General features: G+C 42.5%; 3 protein-coding genes across 3 annotated transcripts; 1 reads left to right on the top strand and 2 right to left on the bottom strand.

Moving 5' to 3' along the window:
• Nucleotides 1-683: 683 nt before the first annotated feature.
• dnajb1a (DnaJ heat shock protein family (Hsp40) member B1a) lies at nt 684-6,263 on the bottom strand. The gene is made up of 3 exons (XM_044051742.1): nt 5,670-6,263; nt 2,907-3,529; nt 684-2,636 (listed from the first exon to the last, which is right to left on the bottom strand). Exons 1-3 carry the CDS (start codon nt 5,878-5,880, stop codon nt 2,406-2,408), a joined length of 1,065 nt encoding a protein of 354 aa, XP_043907677.1. The 5' UTR covers nt 5,881-6,263; the 3' UTR covers nt 684-2,405.
• A 1,671-nt stretch (nt 6,264-7,934) lies between these two features.
• Nucleotides 7,935-14,718, top strand: tecra (trans-2,3-enoyl-CoA reductase a). The gene is made up of 11 exons (XM_044051638.1): nt 7,935-8,496; nt 9,087-9,138; nt 9,238-9,282; nt 9,371-9,474; nt 11,379-11,494; nt 11,712-11,817; nt 12,663-12,735; nt 12,827-12,870; nt 12,986-13,043; nt 13,240-13,328; nt 13,833-14,718. Exons 1-11 carry the CDS (start codon nt 8,326-8,328, stop codon nt 14,004-14,006), a joined length of 1,032 nt encoding a protein of 343 aa, XP_043907573.1. The 5' UTR covers nt 7,935-8,325; the 3' UTR covers nt 14,007-14,718.
• Nucleotides 14,719-14,921: 203 nt separating this feature from the next.
• Nucleotides 14,922-23,436, bottom strand: LOC122785265. The gene is made up of 7 exons (XM_044050993.1): nt 23,365-23,436; nt 19,573-19,942; nt 19,011-19,162; nt 18,851-18,911; nt 16,967-17,048; nt 16,627-16,741; nt 14,922-16,211 (listed from the first exon to the last, which is right to left on the bottom strand). Exons 1-7 carry the CDS (start codon nt 23,434-23,436, stop codon nt 16,065-16,067), a joined length of 999 nt encoding a protein of 332 aa, XP_043906928.1. The 3' UTR covers nt 14,922-16,064.
• Between the last annotated feature and the right edge of the window lie 656 nt (nt 23,437-24,092).

Below are 24,092 nucleotides of genomic sequence, written 5' to 3'. Positions count from 1 at the left end.
CCAGAATTCTTTCACACAGAAATGTACGGAAGAAGATGAGGGCCATATATGATTTTTTTTACAAACATGAACCAATGCTACTTCAGAACAATATTAAATAAAGAATAGAGGATACAGCGATAGAAAATGGATGGATTTAATAACATTTCTAAATGCTTTACATAAGCATATCATAACTTTATTTACCGTTTTGGTGGGGTCAGTTTTGAGAAGATTGAACATTTTTTGTTTTGCAAAATTTGACAAAGTGGTTACCTAATTTCTGTTTGTGTTCAGAGGTATGAGAAATTGAGCAAACTGGAAACTGGTAATCTAAGATTGAAGTGGTTCCACTCCGACCCTTATAACCTTCAACACAAAATACAGTGGAGAGCAACATGAAGGCCTGACAAAGATCTGCATGTTGACCTAAAAATAATAACCTCTGGCATGTAACAGGAAGAGGCTCTTCACAGACAACAATGCAAGTGCTGTTGCGTAAAGCAGTGTAATGACCATTTGAGCCTTAGTTTTTTACTTTGTTTAACTACACCATTAAGATGTAGTGTGTATAGTCAAACCCATCACATTAACAGTTAACACTTCTAGAGTGCAAGTAAAGTGACATTTGAGAGTAGGTTTCAGAGGAAAACATGGTAATTGATAAATGTCCTCAATAATCACAATAGAACGATCAGAATAAATCAAGGTATATGCCAGTTTATTTAATCTGCAAATCATCACAGCATAAGAAAGTTATTAAAAATGTAACCTGCTTATCAAATCATGGATTTGTTGTGAAAAATGTCAACCCCGAATTGCACCCTAAGGAATTTCAAAAACTATAATATAAACCACAGGTAAAACGTTGATACTTTTTCTTTCCTTAAAAGAAAAAATATATAATTCCTTTTATAAACAAAAAAAAAGTTGAAATTAACAGAGATTACACATCTCTACAACCATGTAGACCACATGTTTGTGTCAATTAGAAACATAAAACTCCAGCAGGAGTAGGCTGAGGCAGGTAATGACTTTCTGACAGTCACAACACATGCAAGTAAACACTGGAACTACTTAAAATGTGCAAATGAACCAAATGGTCTGCAAACATCTATCCACCATCACCACAATCATTAGAGGTTATTCTTTTTTTCCTCACTGAAATGTGATATACCACATAATAAGAACTACATACTTTATATAAATAAAAATATATATTCTGTAGGCCTTTAAACTGGGGTCTTAATTCTGCATTTCTTTTCAAACCTCAGTAAAAAAAAACAATGTCTCATGAAACATTAAACAAAAAAAGGCTCACTTTAAGTTAGCGGAGTAGTAACAAATCAAAGTGTACTGATCATACATACAAAGGGTACAAATGACGTAAATAGATTACAATTAATCATTAATTTTCATCACATATGATGGGATGTGCATGCTCTCAACATACGTTTATACCTCACGTACCTATTTTTATAATTATACAGAGAGAATTATTGGCACAGAGTCAAATATGTTTACAATTAAGAGTAGAGTGAGCTCCTGGTTAAACAAGATTTTTTTTTCCTTTCTTTTAAAATGAGCCATCTTTAATGGTTGGATGCACTGAGCAGAAATAACAACTCCCTTCTTTCCTGAACAGAAAACATGTATCATTGTTATACAGTAAATCACAGTGTGGATAAAAGGAGCATTCACATGTGCGGAGCAGCCTTTTAGGCTTGTGCACATTTTAAGTATGTTTTTCCAGATGACTAACAAGAGGTGTAGCCCTATTAATGGTCAGCGAGAGACAGGGGACAGCAGCAGCAGGAAGAGGAGGAGCTGGTCAGAGCTGAAGACGTTAGAGCAAACTTCTCAGAAAACACAAGGGATAATTTGTTATCCAGTGTGCGTCTTAGTTAATGCAGTTATAGCAACATTCAAGCACACATCAGTGCACCTGAGGTATGTGTTAATGAGCTGGTTGTGTGACACTATAAAACAATCACATAAACCTCTGAAGCGAAAACCTGATCCTTCATTACTAAGAAAAAAAAAACCAGTTCAATTCCTTCTTACACACAACTCTGCTTTTCACTTTCTCCTTGAAGCCAAACCACATCATCGACTTCCTAATTACTTTACTGACTTGAATCTGAAGTTTGTGGCAGGCTGTTGCTCAACACTGTTTCTCACACTCAGCTGAACGCACACGCACGCACGCACACAAACACACACACACACACACACACAGTCAGCTGCTGTATCAGTTTACAAGTCTCAAGATACCCATTACACTGACTGGATACTGGTTAGTAATTTGGATTTGGTGATCATCTGGAACCAAAACCCACCCTATGACTCAAACTCTCCAGGCCAAAATAGACGATACGCAGAAAGAGCGTCACTGGCGATAGCAACAGACTTTTCATCTTCTCAAGTCATGGTGGAAGGATCTGTTTGAGTGCATCACGTGTGCTTTGCCCGAGTTTGTCTGGGAACTTAACAGTAAAGTCCAAGATCATGTCTCCCCTCTTCTCCGGGTGCTTGGATAATGGAAGCCCTTCTCCAACAATCCGCTTCTTCATTCCAGGCTTGACGACGTCTCTGGAGGTCACAGTGATGGTCCTGCCATCCAGTGTCGGGGCGTTGACTGTGCATCCACACAATGCCTAGACAGAAAAGGAAACATCAGCATCTTTAGCATATAATGGTGTTACTGGAACTAGAAATATTGTTGCCTTGCTGTGTGCACTTAAAAGGAAACTTCATTAGTTATTATATAATCCAGTGTTTCCTGGACGTTAAGTAAGCAGCTTCCACTAATGACTTACAAATCAATAACCTACAGTGATTATGAGGTAATTTAAAGAAAAACTTTTTTGACTTGTCGAGGCATCCTCATAGACGTCAACACAATCTGATTGTGATCATTCACTTACTTCTCTGAGTGATATTTTGGCAGGGTAAATTATGTCCGAGCCCTCTCTTCTGAACACTGGGTGAGGTTTATCTTTCATCACAAACACCACATCTGCAGGAATGTTGGAGGGAGTTTCATCTCCCTCCCTGGGAAAGGTGATTTTGGTCCCCTCCTTCCAGCCACGTTTGATGTCGACTGTTAGAATCTTGTCCTCGTTTCGCATGGTGCAGCCGTCCGGGTTCAGTCTCTTGCGGGAAATCTTCATCTTTTTGGTGCAGCCAGCGAAAACCTCCTCAAGGCTCACCTTCAGCTCGTGCAATACAGGCGGGTCCTTCTTCTTGTCACGTGCCCTGTGAGGACCTGCGGTGTGAGTTTTGAAGGACCTGGGAAACCCACCCATGCCTCCCATGCCTCCCATGCCTCCCATTCCTCCCATGCCACCCATTCCTCCCATGCTAAACGCCGTAAAGGGGTCATTGTTGTCCATATCATTCTCCCCGTCCTGTGAGAAGAAATGATCAAATGGGCTGCGGCCTCCAAAGAACTCGGCAAATATTGCGTGAGGGTCTCCTTGGAAGGTGTAGTTGTAGCTTGGACGACTGTGTCCTCCACCACCACCACCACCAGCCGAACCCTTTAATCCTGAAAAAGAAAATGATGGGAGAAGAATCAGAGGTCTGTGACGATGACTACTTTTGGGCCAATGAGGATCAAAAAGTAAAATATTTCCATTAGAGATTTCTTTGTGTATTTTCTAAATAACTTTGTCACAACTGTTTTAATGGCCAAATTTAAAAGCCCTACATAATTATTGTTTTCATTATTTATAGATCAGTAGCTTAATCTCCATCTAATAAACTTTTCATCTAATAAAAAAAAAATCACCTGACCCTCACAATAGAAAAGCAGTTTGAAAAATGTTATAAACAACTGTTTGACACACATCAAACATTTGCAGATGTTGTTGTTGAAAGGAGACTGATTGGTCGATTTAATTAAACTTCTTTGTCGTATTAGCCAACAAAATGGATAACTGTCAGGATGATTAACTAAAGCTTTCACACTATACATTATACTCAGAAATAATGGAATTACAACACCCATAATAAAAAACACCCTGTAATAAATTGTGTGATATAATATGGAAATATACGGTTATAAAATTGGTAATATTACATTACTCACCTATGTTTAATTCATCAGTAATTTATTGATCCCAGAGAATCTATATAAATGAATGATAATGTAATTTTAATTGGTCCCAAGACTGAAAATGACCAAGCTTAAAAAAAAACAAAAAACAAGTGCATGTGTAATTCGGTTTCTGTTCTTTGCCTTTAAGCACCTAGAAACCTCTATACCTGTAGTATATACTAATGTTGATGTAAACAATAACATTAAAGCCTAAAAGCACAAATCTGTATGTATTTGAATCATCAGTCCAGATACAGAACCCGTTGTTTCCAGAATATTCTCCAGCTGTCTGTCTATTGTTCAAAAACCTGTTTCATGAGTGGTCACAGGCAAGGGGGCCATACGTGGAGGGGGACACTCAGAGGGCATTATGATTGTTGTCATGAGAATGATACAACAATGTAATTATTTTGTCATACTTTGTAAAGTTTGTTTGTATTATCTTTTTGTTTTATTAATTTTTTTTAAATGAGTGAGTCCTAGCATTAAAGGTATTATTATGTGCCAGAAGAATAAATAATGGTGATTATACATTCACAACATAATCTTGAGATGCAAGAAAAGATGGAGATTTAGAAAAGTTCTGAATGTACAACTCAGTTGCAGATATCTGTAACTGAATTGTAGATATCTCTAATTCCAGTCAAGATATCTTTAAAAAAAAGACAATGTAGATATCTTCAATTGAGTTTAATTAAAGATATGTTGAACTTGAATTGTTTACAGTATTTTCTACATACTGCACTATAATTATTATATAATTATTTATTGTAATGTGTGTATATATATACATATTTATGTATACGTATGAACATATATATATATATATATATATATATACACACATATATATACACACATATATATATATATATACATATATATATGTACTTATATGTACTTCATTTAATTTATTTGAGAACCTTCACAATCATCTTTCAGTTGTCTTTACAGTTGGTGCAGTAATACACATGCTTCATTCAGGAAATCATGTTTACAGTTGAGTCTGTTTAGTCATTTCAACTTGTCAATAACTGAAAAACAATTTCATGTTTTTCACATTTCTTTCCATACCGAAAATGTACCGAACCGTGATGTCAAACCCCGATAAGTACCGAACGTGACTTTTTAATGACATTGTAGATATATGATACAGTTCAGTTATACGTATCCGCAACTGACTTGTAGATATCTATAATGACACACCCATTCCACATGATTAGAAAAAGAGACGTCAAATTAGGTAACTGTTGTTTTGAATAATAAGAAAGACGTCACATATATCGGTAGTAAATATCCTTCAGTTCAGTTCACCTTGTCGAAAACCTCCACCCACCAGGCGGGTTACACTGTCACACTGGTATGATGTCACGCAATTTCATACCAATGTGACAAGGTGTAACCCGCCAATAAATACGAGACAAAACAGGGGGTGCTGGTGCAGAAAGGACATAACCTGGACGTTGGTTCATTAGCAGGAACAGCTACATCCATTCGGATGCAGCAGTCTTAAAGTGCCAACATAACATAGAGGTTGGTGGCGGTGATAGTAACAAAACGAGCTGTCATGCATGAGGAGAGGAGTTACCTTCTTCTCCAAAGCGATCATAAATGTCCTTTTTCTTGGCATCACTGAGGACATCGTAGGCTTCCGCGACCTCCTTGAATTTGTCTTCTGCTCCGGGGGACTTGTTCTTGTCCGGGTGGAAGCGCAGGGCCTGTTTTCTGTACGCCTTTTTGATCTCATCCTCGGACGCACCTCTGGCTAACCCCAGCACTTTGTAATAATCTTTACCCATCACACTAACAGGTCAATTCCCCCCTCGCTTCATAAAGCATCATTCAAAGCAGCGTGCACTCTCTCTGCTCTCTCTGCTCCGTGAAAGCGACACGTCCACAGCGTGTCCCCCTGCTGTATGTGCGCCTCTGCGAGGCAGTGGCTGCGGAGCGAACGGGAAAGGTTAGCTTCCCTCGCTGGTCACTACCATAGTATTCAACTCTAGACTTAGCAACGAAGTCAAAGGATTTTTTTAAATTTTACTTAAACACACAACTTGAAACACCGTGTCCGAACCACAAAATCCACATGTCACCGCCGGGCAGCAGAAATTCTAGAAGAAGAAACTTCTGGAAGAAGATGGTGCCACTGCTGCCTGTCATTACTACTGAGTCGAGAGCATGCACTTCCAGCAACTTCCGGTTTTGTCTGACACACACCGGAACACAATAAATTACTTAGCAGGTGTACCTTTTTAGTGTAGTATTAATGTGTAGATACATTAAATGTGTGGCGCACCACACTAGCTTTTCTTTTTTTATTTCAATGTGAATACGCAACCCGACTTTGTGTCTTGTTCCGCTTGTTCAGCAGGTTAGCAGGTTGAAGTAACTATAGCGCCCACCAGAGGGCACAAGTTGAAAAAATGTATGCCCAGAATGAGCGTGTTCTGCAGTCTATGCAAGCAGATTCCTGACACGGAGGTTCAGAAGCACAAGAGCTAGCAAGTCTACAACTTTGAACCAATAGCTCCCCGAGGAAAATAAATAAGAGAACTTGCTGGTTTACTTATGGTAAACGTTTATTTCTGATTCCTTGGTGCTACATAAGGAAACATGCATATGTGGGTTGTGCATAATTCTTCTCACAATAGGAGCTGCTGTCAAAGCTGCTGCAATTATTAGTAATAACTAGGGATGAGACAATACCACTTTTTTGTGTCCTACACCGATATCACAAACTTGAGTATCTACTGATACCGATATTAGTCTGATACAGTCATTTTAGACCATTTATGAATTATGAAGATAACAACACCTTTGTGTTGAGTAATTTCAAAGACATAATTCTCCAACTGTGTAACAAATATTGTACTGTTTATTTACATTAGCATGGTGAAGCACGTGATATATAGGATTTTTGGATAGTTGCATGGATTTTGCATTTTATCTGTCTGATATCCGTTCCTGAGCGACACGGATTCCAATTCCTAACACAAGTTATTTAAGTTTTACTATTGCCACTGCAACAACTACTCTGACATTATTTAAATAAAACTGTTGTACTTTTGCTTCTGGTACGGTATAGCTCTTCAGTCTCCACCTCTTTTTCCTCTGTTTCCTCTCCTCTTTCCCCCATTTTCATGTATTTTGTTGTTTTGTTGATTTGGCACTATGCAAATCAAATGTAATTGATTTGGCACTGACTTCAGTACATTTTGAAGAATCCGCACATGAATGAAACGTGAATGTTTTGGATGAATTGGATATCTTGCCACAAACCACGATAACACTGCTTGCTGCTGGCTTCCACTACTGTGTATAAATAGACCATAGATTAAACTATAGGTATGCAGTTGGCTATGTGTGACCCTCTGTGCCGAAAGGTGCCTCTGATCTTCTTCCAATCAGCATTTTTTATACCCGCCTCCCACCACAAACTTTGAAGTAGAAGCATTTTTTAACTGCACGCAAGACTTGAACAAAGCAGGTACCGAAATAAACATGTCTGTATGTTTGCATTGTGGAGGTCAGGAAGAGAAAAGAATACCAGCGTCACAGTTGGTCTGGGTGAGAGGAGGACGGTATGTTGGCATGTGGAGGTCTTTCATCCCATGGATCAGGCTTTTAATGGGGGCACAACACTGTGTGTCCAAGCGAGGAGCACAGAAAACAGGAGATGTGTCTTGTAGGTCTAATGAGAGCACATTGGCATCTGACACTGGGTAGGACTGTAGGCCAATGTGGCTTCCCAAGGTTACCAAGCCACTGCAGAGCAAATCAGGCAACTTATATTTAGCCTTGTAAATGGCACACTATGGATTATGTCTTGGGGCTCTCCAGTTTCGTCTTCAGTGCGATTTGTTGCGTAAAGGGGGAGTGTGGTGGGGGAGGTGGTATTGTGGATCATGAAGAGGCTGTTATTCAGGTAAGAGGCAGGTTCACGTCACATTCTCAGAGCAGTGCTGTGTCCACTGCCCCTCACTCTCTTTCCTGCTCACTTGCCTCCACTCTACCAACACACGTGTGGCACAAGCAGAGGGAATTGTGCATGGTTTCATATCTTTCCATGCCACTCTTCCTTTGGAAGTGGAGGGCTATTCTGAGAATCCAAAAGACACCAGAGAAGACACACTTCAGTTGGAGTGGCAAGTCTGTTGAGGGAGTGCTGAGAGGACAACCGGCTTCACTGGACGTGTCAAAGATTATTTCGAAAAGGACACAGAGGATTGGGATCTAACATAATCATGGATGTACTCGCCTTAGAGGCAAAGGGAGCGGGGACACCAGAGACGAATGAGAAGAAAGCTGCACCAAGGCCAAAACCTAAAACTCAAAAAAAGACCAAAAGGACTGTTTACTTTGAGGTGGAAATATTGGACTTAAAGACTAAGGAGAAACTCTTACTCCTGGATAAGGTAGGTGTCACCAACATACAGAGTCTCTTGTTACATAAAACTAATTTTATTTCCTAATCATAGATATTCATGAACAAAGTTAAAAGGGTGCTTCACCCGTGTATTTCATGCCTCACACAACATGCATCTGCAACATCTGACATATGTGCTAAAAGTAGCATAAGCAGAGACAGAGAGTACTAGGTGCAGCGAAGGCAGAGGAAACATGTTTGTTTTAGAATACAGCAGACTGGACATTTTACATTTAACCATCCACTTCACACATGGTGCCGTCTGTGTCAGCTGTGTTTTGCATTGAGCAAGAGTTGCAGTTCAGAGAATTACCTCTTCATCTGGCAGCACCCTTGTGCTACACAGCCAGCAGGCGACTGGAGACAGCCGGGCACATGCGATTAACAGCTCACATGAATACGTAGAGTGGTATCAAAAAACATTGCAAATGAAAACAGCAAAATGCAAGTCATACATTTTCCAAAAGGAATGACAACTCACGCAATCCTGGTGACATCTGCTTGTGTATTTTTAGGACCGAAGCTTTAGGAAAAATGACCTGAAGCTCGCTCACTGATCATTCTGCATTTTCATTGCAGGTGGAGCCCACTGCCACTATTTTGGATATTAAAGCTTTATTTCACAAATCATGTAAGTTTAATCAATTGAGGCAACTTTTTTTGTTATTATTTGTTATATAAAAGCATTTCTCTACCATGACAACATAAAATCCTTTTCCGTTTTTGACAGATCCAAAATGGTATCCAGCCAGACAATCCCTGCGTTTGGATCCAAGTACGTGTGTTTCTGTTGATATCCATCTCTGAGTGTATGCTTATGAAGTCGTGTGACGTCATCTGGCTTTATGTGTCATGTTCCTCAGAGGCCAAGTGTCTCAGGGACGAGGACGTTCTCCAGTCACTTCCTGTGGGAACCACAGCCATCTTTCACTTCACTGACCTGGGACCTCAGGTCACATGGGGAACTGTGAGTGCATTATTTGGAGGTGTTGAATTTGAAGAAAACCCGTTTGGCGCTTTTGTTTTGAAAATGCTTTAGATGTGATTGTGTGAATATGAATGTTTAAATGCAAGTAGTTGTGTGACGAATTAAAACTAAACATCTATCAGAAAAAGACTAAGTACAGTACACATGATTTGCACTTGGCTAAAAGCGCTTCTACGGTCTTTTAAAATGTGCATGTTTTCAGCTACTCCGTCAACGTTACTCCACAGAGGTGCTTCTTCCTGCACTGCCCGTTCTGTGTCCTAGGATATATAATCTCATGGCCCCATTTCTCTTAAAGGTGTTTATCCCTATGACCTCTCACTTGCTTTTCATGGCACCTCTTTACTCCCTTGTCCCTGCACTCTCCACATTCCTGTGTCCTTACCAATCCTGACACAACCCTCAGCACCCTGCCAGGCCTCTGACTGGTGCCAGTGTGGGTGGAGGAGGGGATGAAATACCCCCAGCCACAGCATACATCACTAGAAGCTCATTGGTCAGGTCACGCTGAGCCAGAGCTCTGGTCAGGGTGCTGATTCAGGGATTGGTTTCACTGCCTGTGCTGCTACTTTTAATCATATCATTTGTTGAAAGCTGGTATTACAAGCTGTCTTAGTATCTCATTTGCTGTGTGGGCACATGTTGAATAATATTATTGTTGCACGGAAAGTGCTGAGAAGAAGTAGAGGGACTTGTTTTGCTCTGACATGGAACGGGTTGTCCGAGAAACCAGAGACATACTGGAATCAATTGCACGTCCTGGCACTGGAGGGGAGGTTTAGTTGGCGAAAAATGTTGATCTAACAAGGGGAAATGATTTAAAATGATCGGTTACTGTGAGACAACAGCCCAGTGGAGCAGTGCGTGCCTTCCTCACAGCAGTTTGGCCATGGTCTCTCTGTGTGGTATTGATACTCTGACATTCTAGCACAGTTCGAGGAAATGTTTGTCCTGTGGCAGACTAGGGACCTGTCCAGCATGCACCCTCCTCTTGTCCAGTGAAGTTTATTTTCCATAAGAGATATTTTAAGGTGCTGTTAGTGGAATATTTAAAGCTCCAGTGCAGAACGTCTTTTACCCCATGGCAAATTTGAATAATTACCAAAACACTGCCTCCCTCTGCCAGAGTGTTTGGTCGGTAACATGGGTGTCTCTCAGCGTCAGGAGTCCGACAGTAAACGATGACTCATGGGCCTTAACGCTTGATTGTGTCCAGGCCTGAAACTTGGTGCGGGAGTACACATATGTTAACATGCACAGTTTAATCGAGCTAAGGCCGTAGTCCAAGTAAGACAGTAAGCCAGACAACGGAACGTTATTCCGAGTAAGACTAGCTCGATTTCAGTCGGATTAAGATGTTTGAAGATGACATTATTGTCTTTGTACGACTAAAATCAAACTTTTAACATGCATGTAAATGCACTGACAGTGTCTGTTATAGCCAACTTTGTAGCAGAAGATGCTAATGTTACGAAACTGATAGCGAGGAAATGTCCGCCACTGTTGCGTGCACCAGCAACTGTGAGAATGGCCCCGTCCAAAATGCCCATTGGCAGTGTTTGACCTTAAATGCAAAACGTTAAACCCAATACGAGCAAAGCAAAGCGACAGACTAACAATGCAGTTTTCAACAACACTTGACTCTGCCCCCACTTAAAGTGAATGTTCCTGTGGGTCCGCCTTGATTGTAGGACAATGACTTCACAAAACTCTCTACTGGTCTTCATGAGGTGAAGTATGAGAGGGGGGTGCTAAAGACAGCAACACACAAGAAGTTAGCCAAAAGATAGTCCAAAGATCACTGACAGGAGCTTTAATTGTCTTTTTGCTAATGTTTTCACTTTGAAGAGAATCTTGACAAGTCTTGTCTTTGCTTGATTCAGGTGTTCCTGACCGAGTGTGCAGGTCCACTGATCATCTACTTAATGTTCTACTTCCGTCTTCCCTTCATCTACTCTCCAAAGTATGACTTCACCAGCAGCAAGCAGTGGGTCGTACAGTGAGTGTCAGTTTGCTCATGTTCTTCAGGGATCTGTTAGGATGTCACCGCAGTGTTTCACACAATCCCAGGCTTTGCACAGACGTCCCATCTGCATGACAAACAGTCGTGAGACGTATTGCTATTTTCACACCAAGGCAGGGCCAAGTAAAGTGGGCGGCAGGTGGGCAATAAGTCACAGCTCAGTATGTAACTCTGCCTTTGTGTGATGTCTCAGCTTGGCCTGTATATGTCACTCCCTCCACTACATCAAGAGGATTTTGGAGACGCTGTTCATCCATCGTATCTCTCATGGCACCATGCCTCTCCGAAACATATTTAAGGTGAGTGAGCTGCACGCTTTAAAATCTAAAGGTCCAAAGTAACGAATTAGGGACATCTAATGGTGAGACTGTAGACTGTAACAAACTCAGGACTCCTCCGCTCACCCATCGGGGAACTATGGTGGCCTCTGTAGGGCAAGGCCCTTGATGAAAGTAAACATCACACTGGAGCTGTTTGGTCCGCTTTAAACGTGCAAACGTTTGTTTCCTCGGATAGTCTGCTTCATTCGCTCATCTGAACTCTGGAGTGGACCAAACAAGTGAACTCTGGTCCGCCTGGAAACGTGGGTCTCGGGTCGCTTGCAGCAGGAAATGCAAACGGACTAGGATAGCTCATACTGGGCAGCTTCTTGTGAAAAACCAATGAGGTTTGAACACTGAAGTAAAAGCAGAAACCCCAAGACTGCCTAGATTTGGTGTTGCTCCATTGTTGGTTTTTGTGGTGAACAAGCTGGCTGAAGGGGATGGATTTCCATTTTTGGTCCTGGCCAATCGATGAGCCGGGTTTCCTTCCTCCTCGTGCTTTTTGGTCTTCCTGGTCACGTTGTCTGGGTGGTTTGGTCCACTTACAAAAGTGCAGTGTGAAAGTGAACCAAACAAAATTAAGTTGTGAAACTTCGCTATTCTCCTATCCTGGTGTGAATGCGCCCTAAGGCTACCAAAACCAAACATCGTTTATTTTAAAGTTATCATTCACTTATACGAACATACTTATGGGGTTGTATCATTCATTTCTGCCAAATTGAAATGCTAAATGTCACATACGGGACCTTTAAATTGATTTGGATTATTTTCAAAGTCTCATGTTGACACTGTGACTCATTAAAGCCCACTTGCTATTCCAGAACTGTGGCTATTACTGGTGCTCTGCTGCCTGGATGGCGTACTACATTAACCATCCTCTCTACACTCCTCCCTGTAAGTGCTGACTCCTGCGATTCTCTCGTGTACACTCATCAATTGCAGTCCACTTCCATTTATTTTATTTTTTCCTGTGTAACACCGACAGATTATGGGCAGCAGCAGGTGAACATAGGACTTTACATCTTTGCGGTGAGTTTGAATTATTTAGGTCAATTAAAAAAATAAAACAAAATCCTCCAGATATTAAAATTGTAACACAATTACAGTCATAAATGTTCATCTCTTTATGTCTTAAATCTCATAGTTCTGTCAGTTGGGAAATTTTTCCATCCACATTGCCCTGCGTAACCTCAAAAATCAAGGTGAGCACTTCACAACAATGATGTGTTATTATTTTCTTTGAGATTTACATACTGCTTAGCAACTAGTCAACGTGTTATTATTGTTTACTGTAGGAAATCATGACTTCATCATCACCATGTCATTTTCATGTATGAATTTGCATGAATTAAAATTAAATAAAAGTCAGCTGTAATCTGTGTTTCTTTGTCTTCTCAGGCTCAAAGAACAAGAAGATTCCTTACCCGAGTAAAAATCCATTCACGTGGATTTTTTGGTTGGTCTCTTGTCCGAACTACACATATGAGGTGAGCAAAACACGCAAATTCACATGCACACACAGGAAAAATTAGGCTCAATCATTGTTTAAATTGTGTTCCGATGAAAAGCGGGGGTTAAATTAGAAAATAGGATGAAGGAATTTTGTCAAAACGTAAGAATATAGGCTGATAGGTGTCTTATCTGTTGGATTAGTACGTGTGATTTATGGCAAAATAATAACTAACGAATGTCTGCAGCCAGCCGTGAATGACTGTTACTATGGATCAGTCTATGCAGCACAGCAGCTTTACTAGATTTGTTTTTTAAAATTGTAGTGTAAGATGCTGCCATCTACTGGTTACAGCCTGGGAGTATGCTTGTTTTTGTACCTCTTAAGTTCAGGGCTAAAATTTGAATTGTGGTTAGGTAAGAGTTAGGGTTATGGTGAAGGTTAGGGATCGCATTTTGTTTAGGCTGCTGAAAATAATGCATGTCATGCAGTGTTGTGAGAAAAATAGCTGTTCAAACCTGTGTGTGTGTGTTGTTCACAGGTGGGCTCCTGGATTGGCTTCACAGTGTTGACCCAGTGTGTGCCTGTGGCTTTCTTCACTCTTGTGGCCTTTATCCAGATGACCGTGTGGGCCAAAGGCAAACACCGCAGCTACTTAAAGGAGTGCAGAGATTATCCAACACTGCGCTCATCCATACTCCCGTTCATCCTGTAGAGCCAGAGGCTGCCACAACACACACACAGACACACACAGACACACACACACACACATCTTCTCACTGACTGGCTCCTTCATCCATGTCGATGTCAGAAAGCATGTCCCGAGGTTAACAGTGTGGATACTTTTTGATCACATGAACTGACTGCTGTAGGCTGGCTGTTCCTGGTAAAGGAAGCCCTCGGTGTAAAATACAGAAGAGTCTTAATTTGATGTTGTTTGTGATTTTGACGATAAAAATGCAAAAAATAATAATATCCTTTCTATTTTGCTACTTTGATATACAGCAGAGTCGCGCCTGCGTTACTTTCATAGCTTTTGGCGGCTGGAATACAAAAGGGGCTGATCTGCATGTCAACTTAGTACGATTGTGGCCTCGTGCAGCTCACTATACTGAGCTGACTGACCCCATTAACCTTTACACTACAGCGCTGTTAGATCTGGATTAGGATTTGCATTCGGGTTCTTTATATTTTCCTCCGTAACTGAAGAAAATCCGCATTTCTTTTTGCCTGTACATGGATTGAGTGTTTTTTCTGGCATAAGAACATCAACAGAAGGGGGGAAAAAAACACTGCTTGTAGCACGCACAGACACGCCTCACAAAATCCACCTCTTACTCACACACAGACGATTTTACAGCAAAAGGTATTCAGCTGAATAGGCTAAAATACCCATGTTTCAGCCATTAAACCACAATCGCTGTGCATTTATGTGGAGAATCTGTTGTTTTTCTACTAATCTGACAATCTGTCCTGCGAGAAAACCATTCCGGGTGTCGTTTACGCCTCAATTATAAATATTGGTGTCATTTGAAATAAAATGCTCTATTATGAAAATGCACCGGACACTTTCCCCGTTGAAACAACCGCTGTCGATCCGAGAGTAATACACTATCACAGAACAAGTGACTGAACAGAGAGACACAAACTTTATTTGTGACTCTGGAAGAAGTCTCAATGTTACAGACATGGGAAGGGGGCAGATATACGCGGTAGATGTCGACTACATCATATGGAATGTGACAGTTCGCGAGGCTGGCTTGGATCAAGAACACGAGGAGACGCTGAACAAGTTATACATACAAGGATAACAACATAAAATTGCATTTGATCAAAGTGTCTGCCCTGTAAACGGACTCCCGAGCAGCTGGATTCAATTTAAAACCATATATTCAGTTTTACATCAGCATACCTGGCCTGTTTATTGTTTTTATTTCACGTATAAAAAGCATATTCCATTAGGCTGCACATAAACTGGCCACATCTGACATTGTTCTCAGAATGTAACTGTTTTAGGTTGGATCACATTCATTTTCTAAATAAGATAAAACAAGTGGGAGAAAGAAAAAGACAATATATTGCCTTGCCAGCAAGTAGTAGCAATTTAACTTGTTGCAGAATCTCATAGATACGTAGAGATAACACGGAGATGTGATCAGCAGCAATTGGTGACATGAGGGGTCAGGGAATCCAGCTTTTGATGTCGATAAGTTTGACGTCCCCCAGCACTTTCATGCCATTTAAGTCCACTCATCATATGAGTTTAAGTGAAACGCACATCAGATGTGCTTTGTGTAATGGAATAGATGTAGTGAGGACACGGATGGACATTTCACAACCGCAACAAAACAACTTTTTCTTATGGACCCAAAACCGTGACAACACTTTGCTACAGCCCTCTGCAGTCTAAAATGTCTGAAAGTGTCGCATCCCATACTCCCTTGCACTTGGTGCAAGGGAGAGTCCTCTTCAGCGACTACATTACCCATATCTCACTCGTGTGGGAAGGTCACTGCTCCTCCACAATGAGGTCACATGGGTGAAATGGCAACTATGTGAAAACCAAAGACCATAATGAGAGGTAGGATGAGGCGTCTTTCAGTTTCTGGTCATTCTCACAGCGAAAGTTACTTCCACCACAGCCGTTCTCCCCCACTCACCCTCTGCATAAACTGTATATGAAGGTGGGTGGCAGGATCCAGATGGGAGAGGGCACTGCATGCACGTTCACGTCAATGCAGCATTTTTCTCTTTCGTGTTGTGAATCACCACCTCAGAGATCTTCGTATTCCAGGAAGTGGGTCCTCTGCAGCACCTTTACGTGGCGCTCGTAAATTTTGAGGGCGGGGCCGAGTCTGATAGACAAACCAGTCAAGACGTCGCTGCGCTGCATGAGGAGAAGGGACTTCCCATCGATTTCCTGTCGGTGGCAGAGTGAAAAGAAAATGTCAGTGTTTGTCACCAGTGAGTTTCAAAAGTGCCGTGCTGATTGTGAAAGCCTGCGAGGTGCCACCACGACACCATGTAGGAATGTAGAAATGAGTTTCAGTGCAGTCTGGGTATTTTCCCATTTCTTGTGTCCATGCATTAGCAAGCATGCAATACAATAATAATACACGTTATTTATGTATTCTTATGTAATACACCTTTCAAAACGCAGTTGCAACAAATATATAAAGCACAGGGAAAACAAATAAAAGCACAGAAACACAATGCAACACACTACATACAGCATTAACTGCATCTAAAATGCATTGGGTGATGGGATGTACTGCAAGTTTGGTTTTCATTGGGCATGTAGCGCCACCTGTGGCAGCTCATGGTGGCGCACCAACCTGTGCTCTGAAGGCCACAGCCTGCTCTGGGAAGCCTGCAGCAGAGAAGTAACTGGCTACGTCTGCCACCGTCCACTGCAACAGGTTCTGACTCATCTTCTCCTTCTTTACGGAGCTGCGCGAAGATGGAGACAAAAATCTACATGAAGTCAAAAATGATGAATGCCAAGCTTTTCTTCAGCAGGTTATTTTTTTGAATTGATTAACACTGTTTATTTAAGTGTTGTCAGAAAATCTTTGACAAAGGAACTGAGGAACAAAAGGAAGCTGAGGGTGTTTAAAGCATTTGTGACGGATGGGGAGAGAGAGAGAGAGAGAGACATGATCTGAAGTTACTCACACTTCCTCGACTTTCCCACCATTCAGGAGACCATCTTCAGGTGGAGTAAAGGGCGAAATATCCAACTTCTTTTTTAACGTACCTGCAACCAAGATGGAGGCTAAAATATTATACATGTTGTGCAAACTGTGCAACAATAAAACACTGATTTAATGGATATTATGACATACTCTGGGACAACACCATAATTACAGAGAGTATTTATTTCATTATCAGAATACACGAGTAAAGTGACAGTTTGACGTTTTCTTTATGTCAGTGAATAAATATTCTTCTAGTCTTGCTTCTTAGATAAACATAAACAAACATACAGAGAATGGCCACAGTTTGTCTTCAGGCTCCACTCTGTTAAAAAAACCCTGATGTATCCCAAAGCACAATGGTAGCTCAGTCCACATGACTCGCTGTAGACAGTGAAGGTGTAATGAATGAGTGAACATACAGCACACCTTACTTTACTTGGCCATTTTTTTTTTACAGTCGTTGAAATGGTTTCAACGACCGTTGTCATGTTAATCTTAGATAAACTACATTCAGGCCCAGAAAAGTTTAAGCACAAAGTGACGCACTTTTTTGGTGCAGAGGCTCGAATTTCTTTTGCAGTTGTTGAGTTGATGTCTCACTATGAAGGAAAGAAAACTATACCCACTGCTTTTGCGTTAAAGCTGGAGGAAACACACTTCTTTGGCAGGAAATCTGGAGCCAACGAGACACGGATTTCTCGCGGTAATTCAAAAAAACCACACAAGTGCATTGTGTAAACTCGAAGAAACAGATGTTTCACCGACCGACCGGAGAACGAGTCGTTGATGTAGTCAAGTGAAATGGTTATTCAGAAAATAAAACCGGACGCTTTAATGTAGTATTGGTGTTTGATTTCAGGTCCCGCTCGTGCTGAATTGTGCTGAATTAAAGCATTGTGGTCCGTCGTCAAGCAAAAAGAGAACTCTTGCTTATTTTCTGCGTAAGCGACGGACTGCCGGAGCAACGACGCAAACGCTACCTCACCACCGCAGAAGCGAAACGTTGTTTTGAGCCTTACAGTGGTTTTAAAAAATAGTGATTTGTCTTTACGCAACTCCCCGTGCACTACCCCTTGTTGTACCCCTTCAGTTGAAATCGCAAAACACCATATTTCTCAAAAATCACCTGATTTGCACAAAATATGAACTCCTTATGATCCGAAAATAGACCTAGAATGTCTGTCACTCTGGATTTTTCCCTGTAAGTCCCACAGCTCTGGTATACATACAAGGTCCAGTGTCTAACATTTAGGAAGGCTTATTTGCAGAAATGACACATATGTATGGTTTTATTGTTAGTATTTTATTTATTTTCATAGCCTTGTTTATGGAGGCCTCCATTTTGTGCCACACTTTCTACAGTGCAGCAACCTGAACAGACAAAGCAGCCAGAGTGTGCATTTTTTCTTTTTTGTGCTAAGGCAGGAATTCTTTGGTTGTATAGCTTATTTTGTGATTCCGTGGCGTGCATGGGAAAGGAGGAGTCCTCCATTAATTACAATATTAGATGTTCCTTACACAGTGGACCTTTTAGATCTATCTGTGAGGTACACTATACACAGACAGCTCTACTGCCTTGAGTAATGCTGCAGCATTACACGACGCAGCGTGTTGAGAGTGACGAGGGAGCACCACCTGGACGGAAGGCAGCAGGACGAGCTTGTGAAAATGTTCAAAAGATCTTGAGTAAGCCTCGAGACAAGGACAACTAACAGCTAGATGATGTGTTAATTAATTAATTAATTAATTAATTAATTAATTGACTGGTTTTCTGCAAAGCGGACGCAAGCTACACAGCAGATTTATTAAAATATATATATATATAATTTTTTTTTTTTTTAAAGGGAATTATGTTACTCACAGTTGTCCGATGGTAAAGAGAGTGTTTGTGGCCTCCCGTCGGACACATTCCTGCTCTCATCCTGTGGACAAAACAAACGAAACATTGAAATATCAAGTGGGAAAGGAAAGGGATCAAAGAGGTCGGACACATACAGATGTTCTTGTTTGTCACAAATTACCAGTCGTGGTGCAGCCTTGCAGTCTGGCACCAACTGGTCACACGAAAGGCCGTTGTCCTCCACCTTGTCTCCATCCTCTTTCTTCACGTTGTTCTTTAAAGTGCAGAGGCTGGTGGTCACAGAGTGGATCACTGGCTTCATGGCTGCTTCTACTACAACACAAACCACACACACATCACACTGATGTCATACACACTGTCCACACTCTGATATTAGTTATTTAGTTTACATTTACCTGGGTGGTTAGTTTCATCAATAAGTTACAATTGGACGGTGTCTTTTGATATTACATTTGAAATTTTTAATTAAACATCAAATAAATCAGTGGAATTCAACTCTACCCAAGTCATAATAATGAATTCCTCCTGATACTGCCTGGCTTAAATAAAATAAGACATGTCTACAGTCACTAACAATGTCCATCCACAATCAATCATCGAGATGGTTACAAACTTCCCCTGCTTATGTTCAACTAAGCATTAAGCTGGAGCATAAAACAATATCAGAGTGCTCATAATCCCGGGTATGTGCGTGTTAGACCGTGTGGAGCAGTTTTGAATACCTTTGTCTCCCTGCATTCCTGGGTGCTGGCGCTCCACTGGGCAGACAGCACAATCATAAGTCCAGTCATTGTGTGCGAGGGCCCTGGGGCTGGAGGGAGGCAAGGAGCTGGGCCTCTCACTGGCCTTCTGGAAAGGTACAGAGTCCAGCGCCGAGCCAGAGCCAGAGCCAGAGCCGGGTCCGGAGCCAGAGCCAGGCCGGGTGCCAGAGGGGGAGCAGGGGGCAGAGACTGCTCGCACAGTGGCACAGTGCACAGCAGCATCTTCATGCGTGTGCCCACCAGGGGACGGCCCCTCCTGTCCATCGCGGCTTTCATCGGCCCCCTCCTCATCTGCATTACTGTCTGTGTCCATGACCATGGAGGTGTCAGCCTGTAAAGCAGAAGCAAATATTCAACATTGATACCTCAACTGCAGGATGGCATAGGATATGGAATTGGGGGAGAGTGGGGAGCTACAGAGCTAAAAGTTAAATACTGCACATGACACAAAGCATTGTAAAAGTATATTACAACTTACACTACAAATCTCAATAATTAAATCACCATCAGAACGAGCCCTGAGTCTATTGTGGACACAATGTGGTCATAGTGTGTCACCACTGTTTGTCTGTGAGTGACATGCACAGTGGCTTTACAGTGTCAAGTCTGCTGTGAAGCTTTGTTTGGTTTGCAAATTAATTGATGCCTGATGCCGATCCACAGAACCTCACAATTTGAACATTAAACAAAAACACATCAACATACACTCATTGGCCACTTTATTAGGTACATGGTACACCTAATAAAATGGTAGGAGTGGCAACCGGTCTAGTCTTTTGCTGCCAATCTGCTTGAAGGTTTGGCGTGCTGCGTGTTCAGAGATGATCTTCTGCATACCTGAGTTGTAGCATGTGGTTGGTTATGTTGCCTTTCTGTCATCTCAAACCAGTCTGGCTGTTCTCCTGTGGCATCGAAGTGGCATTTTCACCCAGCGGCTCACTGAATATTTTCTCTTTTTGGACCGTTGTCTCTACACCCTAGAGATGTGTGTGTGTGAATAACAACCATGCCACTTTCAAAGTCATCAAAATAACCTCTCTTTCCCATTTTGATGATTGGTTTGAATGTCAGCACGTTGTATTGGCCATAACAACATGCAGATTTGGAGATTTAGGCAAATTGGAGATTATCTAAATTGACCGTGAGTGTGAGAGTGAATGGTTGTTTGTCTCTACATGTGGCCTTGTGATGGACTGGTGACCTGTCCAGGGTGTTGCTGCCTTTTGCCCTATGTCAGCTGAGATCCTCATGTGGAGGATAAAGCAGTAGAAGTGAGTGAGTGTGTGTATTGACCATGTCTGCCTTGTAATTGGCTGATGAGCTTTTTGTTGACAAGCAGTTTTACAGGCATTCCTAATACAGGAATTTTGATTGATGGGGAATAAGTGTCAATTATTTTAAAATGTTTTATTCAGTAGAAGGAAAACTTCCTCAAGTCCATGATTTGAACACAGTTGAACCCCTGTTGTTTCTGGATGATATAAATCAAAGGGAGCAAATGTCACATGAAAACCTCCTCATACAGATGGAGGTAAATGACTGCCTGCCTCTGAATGCCACAGTCGCTCTCTGCGGTGCAGTGTATGTCACCTTTATCTCCACACTATTCAAACCAATGCACACTTCTTTTTTGTGGACGGCGCCCTGAGTGAAAAATTACCTTGTACCTTGCGACTGCGTGTCCAGGCAGCAGAGCGCAAACTAAAGCCCGCCCCACTCCTGTGGAAGAGAGCCGCTTGTACGAACGGCATTCATTCAGGCCAGCGCACTGCATTTCACACAACTTTCACAGACGAGACGCAGTCACGCAACAAAAACCCCGAAAAATCACCGAAGATTCTAACAACAGCCACGCGATTTTCATAGACGGCGTGCGGATGTGCTCGTTGCGTCTGTTGTAACACACACATGCAGAAAGAAGAGGCCGATGCGAGGCGTGTGTGCCTCAAATTTCCTCTAAAGTGCGCATGGAGTTTAGGAGCAGCGGTAAAAACCTCGCCATTGTGTCTGTGCTCTTTAACGGAGCGCTTCAGTTCCCGGAGCTGCGCGGCGGCAAAAAAAATAAAAAATAAAAAAACGACGCACAGTCTATAACGCAGTCCTCCGTCCGCACAGCGAGAACCGAACACGTTCCACGACGGGTTTCATTTATTCATGTGTGTCTACTTTGACTTTGCACCGGGTCAACAATTCGCAGGAAAAAAAGAGAGTAAACCCAAAATGAGTCCGTTATCGGACACGTCACTGTCTACATTTCCCTCCCCACCTCCCCGTGTTCGGGTGAAACCTGGACAACAGAAGCCGAGGCAGTCTGCGCCAAGTGACCGAGCGTGAGTCTCTTCTTCACCAACACGGAACAAAAGTCAATTTGATCGCAGCTTCACCACGAATCACACAAACGCATCATCCGCCTTCTAGTTTGCGGCCGCTTTGCGTAAGTTCTGTAACCGCCCGCACCCCCTTCCCCGGCGTATGTGCCATTACTTTGCAATTATGTGGCTCTATGTCAACCAACACCAGCTGGCAGACATTATGAGGAAGAGATATGCGGTTGCATTGTGGGACCAGGGAGAGAGAGAGTGAGAGAGAGGCCATAACGACAGCTAACGCCAAGCGTTAGACGTGACCGGGCTCGGTTGGCAGCGTGTCCGACAATGGATCTAGGGGTTCGACTTTTATGCTCTGCGTCTGCAGTAGTCCATCGGTGACAAAAGACAGACGCAGTTTCCCCCAAAAAACTGAACTATGTCCACGTTCATGTGGAGAACTTTGGCACGGATGCGCTCGCTGGTCGTAATCGAGACAAAACAGCAGCGACGACGGGGCTTTTTTTTTTTTAAAGTCCAGACGGAAGAAGAGGGGGAAACATTTCGTCATGGACCCATGATGAAATTTAAAACAATTGCGATTAGACATGGTTCTAGAGACCTCTGATGTCTCGCCAGTCACGAGTGTCCTCGTGTTCATGTGAAAAATAGAGAAAAACAATCAAACAACCCAACAATGTCCCTCCGTCCCCCATCAGGCTCCGCGGTGTTTCAAGACTTTTTTTTTTTTATCTTCACCCACTCCCATACTGACAAGTACTTGACAATGAAAACACCTACTTCCGGTTTACATTTTAAAAAATAAAAGGGCCCTAGCGGAACCCTCTTTCTGGAAGATTTCATGTGAAAGCAAACGTCTGAAGCTTCCGGTCGCGCGCGACTCCTTTCCTGTGAACTTGACAGCCCCCTCCTCCCTCCGCATCCTCCTCCCCTTCGCTCAACGCCGAGTTTGGGGCTTGAAAAGCGCTTTCTGCCGCTGATAATGGAGGCTCGGTGGGGGTGTTTTTGCGGACGGACAGGCCCCACGCAACTTTTCGCGTGTTGAGTCTGGTCGCCTGCGTCGTCCCGTTCGAGTGCTTTCTGTGTAAAAATGCCACGCGCTTGACTTCACACGCACCTTCAGTCAACCCCCCTCTCCCTCCCCTTCTCCGCCTCGCTAGCGCTCGAGCGAGGTCCAACCGCCGCTCCCCGTCTGCGGCAGTTTTGGATGCACTTGCAAAATCACTCCCCCGTTACCACTCCCCGTGTGTACACGTTGGTTTTGAGGGCGATATCACGCAGCCTTGTTTTCTGCCCCTCATTTACCTCCACCTGTTAATGTGCTGTGATGTGACGTGGGCTCGCTTAAAAACAAACATGTCACCCAGTTCCTCGCGTCAAACAAACATAGAGGAAAAAAGATTACAAAAAAACACCACCACCGTACCTCCAGGTCCTCGTCGTCCTGCTCAGCGGGACCGAGAGCGCTGTCCCCGTTGCTCAGGTCAGAATGACTCATTCTTCTTCCCCGCGCCGTTAGAGAGCCGTAGGGCTGTGAGATATCACTTCGCTTCAGGTTCAATGACCCAATTAACTCCACACGGCAGGTAAACATATGGACGGATATGTCTTGCCTACTTATGCCGAGTGTTTATTACAGCAATCACAACCCCAACACTTATTCTGCTACATTTATAAACTTCTGTGGGCTAAACAATTTCGCTTCTCTCGCTTCATATCACAACACCCTCACTCCGTACACCGTCGCTCACTCACACACACACACACACACGCACACGCAGACGTCCTCACGCATCGCACTGAGGTCAAGCCAGCCGTGGTTCGCGTTTGCCTGGTCAAATCAGCCGCACGTTTTTGTCTAGTGCGCGAATCTACTAACGTTTACGGTAACGGTAATCGTAATGAAACGGCACTGAAGAGCTGGGAGTGACTGTGAGGAGTTCAAGATTCATACTGCTAGACTGAGTAGTATGCAGCGGCAGCGCCGGAGAGCAACAACCGGGAACAACACCCCAGTGTTATTTATTTATTTATTTATATATTCATTTATTTAAATTTTGTTTACACACCGAAACAGAGGATTCCGCCAGAAAACTCAAAGAAGAAGAAACGAAGAGAAAACTAGAAAGTAGTGAACTAAATACTTCCCAGACT

The sequence above is a fragment of the Solea senegalensis genome, linkage group LG19, assembly GCF_019176455.1.
Source record: "Solea senegalensis isolate Sse05_10M linkage group LG19, IFAPA_SoseM_1, whole genome shotgun sequence".
NCBI lineage: Eukaryota > Metazoa > Chordata > Actinopteri > Pleuronectiformes > Soleidae > Solea > Solea senegalensis.
This window is presented reverse-complemented; position numbering and strand designations above follow the sequence as displayed.